Source organism: Meriones unguiculatus, chromosome 3 (assembly GCF_030254825.1).
Source record: "Meriones unguiculatus strain TT.TT164.6M chromosome 3, Bangor_MerUng_6.1, whole genome shotgun sequence".
In the NCBI taxonomy this organism is placed as follows: Eukaryota; Metazoa; Chordata; class Mammalia; order Rodentia; family Muridae; genus Meriones; species Meriones unguiculatus.
In genome coordinates this window covers 74136371-74144729 of record NC_083351.1, presented here as the reverse complement: position 1 = coordinate 74144729, position 8359 = coordinate 74136371, and the positions used below count along the sequence as shown (strand labels likewise).

General features: G+C 38.4%; 1 protein-coding gene across 2 annotated transcripts in view; it reads right to left on the bottom strand.

Annotated features, from left to right (window-relative positions):
- Positions 1-4929: 4929 nt before the first annotated feature.
- The window catches only part of Trim24 (tripartite motif containing 24), a 111347-nt gene continuing 107917 nt past the window's right edge, over positions 4930-8359 (bottom strand). For both annotated transcript variants that reach the window (XM_060380199.1, XM_060380200.1), the window contains exon 19: positions 4930-7892. In XM_060380199.1, coding sequence (XP_060236182.1) covers positions 7683-7892 — 210 coding nt within the window. In that variant the 3' untranslated portion in view covers positions 4930-7682. The remainder of the gene's footprint in view (positions 7893-8359) is intronic.

Sequence of the window (8359 nt, the reverse complement as noted above, 5' to 3'; positions counted from 1 at the left end):
GGATGATGTGGAAGTACTGGAAGATAACATTTTTGGCAAACTGTCATCAATGACCAGAAACCCAAATTAAAATAAATGGTATTGAAATTGAAGGTTTGGTGTACACAGGAGCTGATGTAACCGTAATCTCACAAGAATCTTGAAATCTGCATTGGACCCTTCGGGAGGCATCTACATATTTGTAGGAATTGGAACATTATCCCATGTAAAACAAAGTGTAAGACAAATTAAATGTGTGGGAAGGTCATGTAAGAAGATTAAAGCCTTATGTTGCAGATACAGCCATAAAACTATGGTGTAGAGATCTACTATACAACAATGGTGAGCTCAGACTAGTATTTCTCTAATCTCAGAGAATGGATACATATTTTGACTGACATGTATATCGACATCTTATGTAATCTGGCTTGATTGTTTCTGTGTTTAAATGGGTAAGAAGCCAGACTCACTGATATGGAGCTTGGCATGGAATGTAAGTGCGTAAGAATCTAGTTTAAAAGGTAAGAAATCCTAGCTCCTGATATGTGTGGACTCATTGAAATCTACTTGTACCTTTATAAACAGAAAGTGGGGATAAGAATAGATGAAAGACACTGGATTTATATATATATATATATATATAACTGAATTAGATCAACCTGTACACTGTAAAGATGTTTTAACATTAGAATGGAAATCAGGGAATATGTTAAGTAGGAGAAAAGGTTTTCCCTGTATTTCCATAGGTTATGAAAGACTATGGGTCCCATCAAAATTGATGAAGATCCAATCTGAGTAATATATACTTATGTATATTATATGCGTATATTATATATGTAATATGTATATGATGGAAAACTATGTTGGCTATACTTGCAGGAGCAAGCCAAGCAACCTACTGTAAGTCATAACTGAAAATCCCAAAGCTGAAGTTCACAGACATTTGCTTAAGGTACTTCATGGGGCTCCTTAGTACTGTCTACCACAGTACTGGATTAATTTTAATAGAATCATTGAAAACTAGCACAAAAACTGAGCTTTTCTACAATACAAATTACAAGCTGTTTGTGGAGAAAGTTGTTTAGCCACTTACCTTATTAGTCATTATTAGAAACAAATTCCAAGTCATTTTATTTTTTTTAAACTTTTTATTCTTTGTGAATTTCACATCATATACCCCCATCACACTCATCTCCCCATCCCTCCATATCTGCCCTTGCAACACTCCCCCACACCCAAAGAAAACAAAAAATAAAACATCTCACCATGGAAGCTGAGGTGGGTCACACAGTATACCATTTTGTCCAATCAGCTTTACTTGCAAATGTTCATCTCAATGAGTCTGGTTTGAGGCCTCTGGCTTCTGCTACTCTGTTAATACTGGATCCTGACTGGGACTCCTCTCAGATAGCCTGTTGTTACCCTGTGTCCTGGAGACCCTGCAGCTCTGAATCTGTAGGACTAGTCCTTTCACATGCTCCAGCAGTTCATAGATGGGATAGGTGTTGGGCTGAGCCAAATCAATCCCCTGGATCTGGGTCTTGGTGGTAACTCAGTTGGTCAGCCCACCGGCTCTCCTACACCCATACCATCATGGCCAGCTCTTCAGCCCTGAGTGCTATAACCTGCCTGCCTCTGATGGCAAGAGGCCAGGCCATATCTCCAGCTCTATACCCTCAGGGCTGGCTTGCCTGTGCCCATGACATAAGGACCAGCTCTATTGTGCTGCCCAGATGAGATGTGGGGCCCATTCTGCTGAGTGCTGTGCCTGGCCAAAGGTGGGGTGAGCTCTCCTGCCTCCTACAGGTGGTAGGTGAGTGGTGAGTTTGGGCACCTCTCCCATGCTCATACCTGTGGGGTGCCCATGCCACCAGGGCCAGCTCTGGCCAGCTGCCCAGGTGAAGTGTGGGGTTGGCTGCCAAATGCTGCAGCCTTCAAGGGGTGGGTGCCTGTTCTGCTCAGCCCTTGGACATCAACATGGTCCCTGGCAGCAGCCAGACGAGGGAAATCTGTGTGGCTTTTGGTGGTAACATTGGCCATTGACACTGACAAAGACCCCCACTGCTGGAGAGCCATTGACCCAGACATGATCCTCAGCAGCAGCAGCATGACTTCACCATGACCTCAGGTGGCAGTGCAGGCTACCCACATCAGGCTGTTGTTCTTCTCTACCCTCTCAGTCTCCAGTTCCGCCTCTCTTTCTCTCCCATTTCTTCACCATTTACTTGCTCATTTTAATGGTGCCTGGGCTGTCTGCTATCTTCTGCCCAACCCATGCTGCTATGTGGTGGCGTGTAGAGTTTTTCTACCCAAGTCATTTTTTTTTGTAAGAACTTATTAGAATTGTTTCACAGATCTCTAAAGACTGAGTCAATATTAGTTGAAGAATAATAAAAAGTATAGTGGAAAATGTATATCAGAATCTAATAGTTTTGCATATAGAATTTGATCTAAGACTCTGTAGAGTAAAATCTACAATAGGTAAATACTTTCTATAATATGAAGCTAAGTTTTATTTATTTTGAAATTTCTTAATATACAAGTCATTAATGTACCACTAAAGAAACTGGAGTAGGTAACCACTGTTACCACTAATTACAGACTACATTTTCTGGCTTCTCTGTCTTGGGGTTAAGGCATAAGAACACAGGCAAACACTTTGCTCCCATACTTCCTGGTAAGTAGTATGGGATGATAAAACCACCCTTCTTTCACGACATATTAGAGAATGTGCAAAGACAAATTTTGTTAAATGTTAAAAATTAGCAAGAAGAAAGCTCTAGGACTCAAATTAGGTCTATTTATTCTATTTTAAGTCAAACAGATTATTTCCATCAAGAAAGACCTATTCAAAGCCTAGTAGTGGCACTGAAGAGATGGCTTAGTGGTTAAGAGCACTAACTACTTTTCCAGAGAACCTAGGTTCAATTCCCAGCACATACATGGTGGCTCACAATGTCCATATTTCATGCATTTGGCATATAGATATTGGTGCAGCAAAACCAATACACATGAAATAAATAAATATTAAGGTGTCCAGTAGTGACCTTTAACATGTTATTTCTGCATATCATGCTTTCCAAGCTTTTAAAGTTAATATAAGCAAAGTTTTAAGAGACAAATCCTCACCCTGTGTTGCCTTCTTCACCCGGTGGAGTTTCCTGATAAAACATCCTCCTATAACATACACTGGACTTCTTGTATGTTGGGCTGGCTTTCTTTCTTGTTTTGGTTTTTCAAGACAGGGTTTCACTGTGTAGCCCTGGCTGTCTTCAACTTCCTGTGTAGACCAGATTGGCCTCCAACTCACAGAGATCTACCTGTCTTTGCCTCTCAAGTGCTGGTATTAAAGACATGTGCCATAAATGCCCAGGTCAGGCTGGCTTTCTTAACACCATTCCTAGTACATCCTTAAAGAGACTGGATTAGGTAACCAGTATCACTGTTAAAATCTACTTTCAAGGAGAAAAACACTGCTGTGTATTTTTCTTTGTTTCCTACTTTTCCTCCCCGACCCTGCTGGTTTATCTTTCTAAACCAAGTTTTCCTAATATTTATGAATCATAGCACATCTCTATAGACAACAATGATACAGCTGCCATGTAGATGCAGACTAAGATTAAAGGGCTCAAACTAGGTAAAGAGCTACTAAAATGCATTTTTTTCCATTACAAAAGTCTTTGTCATTAATAACATATTCACAGTAAGAATTTACCAGTTAATTTTTATTAAATTCAAAGCACCAGTCCCTGAAGAAACAAAAAACACAACCTAACGTTACTATTGCCTCGATCCTTCACAATTTCTGAAATCTCTGTCGAGAAGCCTGTGAGCTGACTGACATGAACATGAGACACCTGTGTACAGCAATTATCACAGAATTCCCACCCAAGGCAAAATAAATGTAAAACTATCAACTAGTAGTTTACATGGAGCTATAAAATACTTAAAAAATATGGCATGGTTATTTGATAGAAAAAATATAAAGTAGTTGAATTCAGGTCATGTCTATAATTTCAATGACCAATCAGATAATTTATTTCCCTCATTCATATGGATTTTCGATAAACAGAAAATGAATACACTTTCTCTATGACACTTTCAATAGAAACTCAAAAGCTTTTGGTTCCCAGGAAGCAACTCAAATTAGTTTGGACCAGGCCTCAATAAAAGGTGAGCCCTCTTTACATGTCCAACAATATTAAAAAAAATGTATGTACTTACTGCTAACAGCAATGAACTGCAAATGTAGCTGTCTTTGCTTATTTTTTGTTGTTATTTTCTTTCAAGACAGAGTTTCTCTGTGTAGCCCTGGCTGTCCTGGACTCATTTTGTAGACCAAACTCACAGGGATCTTCCTGCCTCTACCTCCCCAAGTACTGGGATTACAGGAGTGTGCCACTGCACCTGACTACAAATGCACTGATTGGAGGTGACCTCTGACACCATTCTTATATTTTTGGTTGTGAGCCTAGCCTTTAACAGCTGAGCCATCTCTCCAGCCCTCTTGACACTGTTCTTACGTTACACTCCTGAACCTACACTTTTGTAGTAGGTTCCAAGCCCAAAGCTTGGAAAAGCAAAACTACCTTGGAGGAATTATTTTCCTTCCACTCCTCTGTCCAGAAGAGACATGGGACCTGTGAATTCGAAGTACAAAGGGACCACATGGCCTGATGCTGATCTGATTTAAACGTGTTATCTGCCTTTATTAGGTCAAGACTGCTAAAGCATAATGAACAAAATACTTTTTTCTTTTTTCGGGAAGGGAATGTTCTCAAAATCACTGTGGGGTAGTGTTCAACTGTTTTTTATTTTTTTCTTTAAGTGTCTATTAAGAGTTTATGACCATTTAGTTTGGATCCACCTAAACACATTGGTTCTTGTCAATGACTGTCATGACACATAGATCATGACAGCAGTGTTACCTGTAGAAAAAAACTCAAGACATTTACTTTTAATAATATATTATGTATCATTACAGGAAACATGGTTCTCAACTCTTTCAGCAAAAACTGGTGATGGTAAAACATAACATTATTTTGAAAGGTTATTATGGCATAGAATACAGTGGTGACTGTTTGGGGTATATCAGCACATATTCTGGCTGAAGTACATAAAAATTATGTTTACTTTATTTAAGCCCTACCTCCCCCTTAGTGATAATTTTCAAAATAATTTACACAAGTACTACGTTTTAACTCAGATGACAAGTATGGAAGACAAAGTATGGAATACCAAAGAGAACAGCATTCTGTGATGGCAAAAAGAAATATATTACCCAAAGTTCCACAGCTGGGGCTGCAGAGATGGCTCAGTGGTTAAGACTGCTCTTGCAGAGGACCCAAGTTTGGTTCCCAAACCCGTAGGGTAGCTGACAATCCTCAGTAACTCCAGTTCCAGAGTATCCAATGCCCTCTTCTAGCCTAAGTGGGCAGGCACCAGGCACACATATGATGTAACACATATATGCAGGCAAACATGCATACACATGAAATAAAAATAAATAAATCTTTAAAATATTAAAAAAGGTTCCATAACTGCTACACTCAAAATGTTGGACTCAACTGCACAAGTTTAAAGTATACAAAGTACCCACTTCCCCCAAATAACAAAACAAAATAAAACAAAAACCAAGGCTGAGGGCATGGTGGCATACTACTTTAATCCCTGCACCATGAAGGTAGAGGTAGAAGGGTCAGAGTTCAAGGCCAGACTGAACTGAACATAAAACCCCACTTTTCCAAGGGTCTATGAATCGTCAAAGTTTGTTCAGACTGTGTTTGCAGAACAAATGTCAGCTGCATATTCAAACTGACACAACAGACATCACAATATAACACATATTTAGAAAATTGATTAAGACTGTTACAATACATAACTGGAACATTATAGGTTGTTTACTTAGAGAATGGGAAACTTTTGCTAGTAAGGCATGTATACAACATTCTCCAGCTAGCAATCTTCGAAAGTAATGTGATGTGGATAGAAATCATCATCTTTTCCCCACAAACAGGGTCTCACATAGCATAGGCTGTCCCCAACTTGGCTATGACCTTGAACTTTTGCTTTTCCTGCCTCCACCTTCCACATGCTGGCATTATAAGTGTGTGCCACTACAGCTACCACATTCAGCTACAATTTAACTCATGGGAGGCAATGCAACCAAATAAATCCTCATGTCAGCTGTGTTTTATTCCGTCAACCTAAAGAAAAAAAATTTCTCTAGTCAAACAATTAAAATGCTTTTATACTAAAAGTTTACCATGGCAAACTAAAAATGTTCTTGTATTCGGTCAAATATTGGGCTAGTACAACGACACAATAATTTTATTCTATGTTAATCTCATTTGTTCATCTGAAACCCCTACTCACCTCTACCGAAACACCCCCACCAAACAAGAAAAACAAAATTTATCTCTCCAAAAAAGAAAATTTCATTCTGAATTAAGGAAGATTAAAATAAAATATGAAATTCTTTGGAAAAAAAAAAAAAGAAACAAACAGAAAGCCAGAAAAGAAATGCTTCAGAATTTTTTTTTCCACTTACACCATCCCTCACAACTGATCTCTTCTGAAACCCATATTATACTTTCCTTGAAATGATTAAGACAGGTGAAAGTCCTTTGAGAGAACTTAAACTGGGTGGCCACAGGGTGTTAGTTGAAGAAATCTGTCAAATACTGGTACATGCTACTATATTTTATATTTGATGGCCACACTGTGAGCTGAGTGGTGGTGGCACACATCTTTAATTCCAGCACTCAGGAGGTAGAGGCAGGTGGATCTATTGAGTTTGAGACCAGCCTGGTCTACAGAGTGAGTTCCATGGCAGTCAGCACTACACAGACTCTGTCTCAAAAAAAAAAAAATCAAACCAAACCAACCCAATCCAAAAATCAACCCCCCCTCCCCAAAGAATAGCCACATTACAAGCAATGAGTCTTGCTCTATAAGCTCTGCACAGAAGGGGGGACAAAATCAAACAGCAACATCTAACATGCAAACCTCCTTCCTTCAAGGAAGCTGAAGGCAGATCTAGAAATACATGAAAGAATGGCCTTAAAGACCTGCTATGCCCAACAATCTCTAACAAACAAGATAAAAACAAAAACAATAAACAAACATTTATTTTCCTGATTTTCTTTAATGCATTTGCCATCTTACATGGACACTATTGGTATCTTAATAGCATCTGTCTACACTTTTCCCAACAGACATCCTGAAAACTCTGCTTCCCACTCACATTGGGGGAGGACTGCTTTTAAACACAGTAAACCTAACTCTATGCTTGGCCATAATTAATGGGTAGTGAAATTAATATTCTAAAAATGGATCACACACTCAAATCACACTAAAGTCTCAACTTACTTCAAAATCTATTTTCTCTCTATTGTAGCTTTTTATTCCAGATTGTTGTATGAAATTCAAGAAGTGGGAAGAATGTCTTTTCTTTCTTTGCTGTTTCTTCTTTTTCTATCTTTTTTCCTTCTTTTCTTCTTCTACCCATTTCCTTCTTTCCTCTTTTTTATTATTAATGACAAGAGGTTAAAGAAATGAGTTATTAAAGAAACCAAAGTCCAGTAAACAGCAAAAACAGATCCGAGAGCTCACAAACCCTTTGTCACAATGTTAAATCACTGACAGGTTTTTGTTTATTTTTTAAAGAAAGATTTCTAGGACAGCATGTGGCCATGTGCTGCTCACTTGGGCAGCTGGCGGTCCTCCATGCTCTTGAGGCGCTTCTTGCGGGGCTGTACAAACTCATCATCTGAGTCGTCACTGAATTTAGTGTCTTCTGGCTCATTCCTGAATTCTACTTTAGGAAACCTTTTTTCTGGATAAAGGTTCTTTAGAAGTTCTTCAAAATAGCTTTCAAGTTTTATACCAGCATTAGCTACTTCAGAATCAGGCTGTGGGATAAAAGTAAAAGTAGGAATTAAAAACCAAAAGACCAACATTTTAGCCAATAAAAATAATCTTTTACAACTCTGTTCCTTTTGGGCACACAACAATGAAACTTAATGAACTGCTGGAAAAGTATCTAGGTATGTCACTAATATAAAACAAGTAATAACCTGTGGCTACACTTTTTTATTGAATCATTCAAAAAAGAGGTGGTAATGAGGGGTGGATCTTATCAGCAAGATGACAAGATGATCATGGATAGGATGAAAACATGTAGCTCAAAAGAATGAATAAAACAGCCAACAAGAAAGACATAGTTTAGACAAAGTGACATGATAAGATTTAAAATGAGAACTTGTTGGTACATTCTTAATATTTCAAGATAAACTCAAATCCAATTCTGAAAGTGCAAAATCCAACTCTAAAGTTTGCAAAATAAAAAAAGGAATGGTAAATACTTATAAGTCAGAAA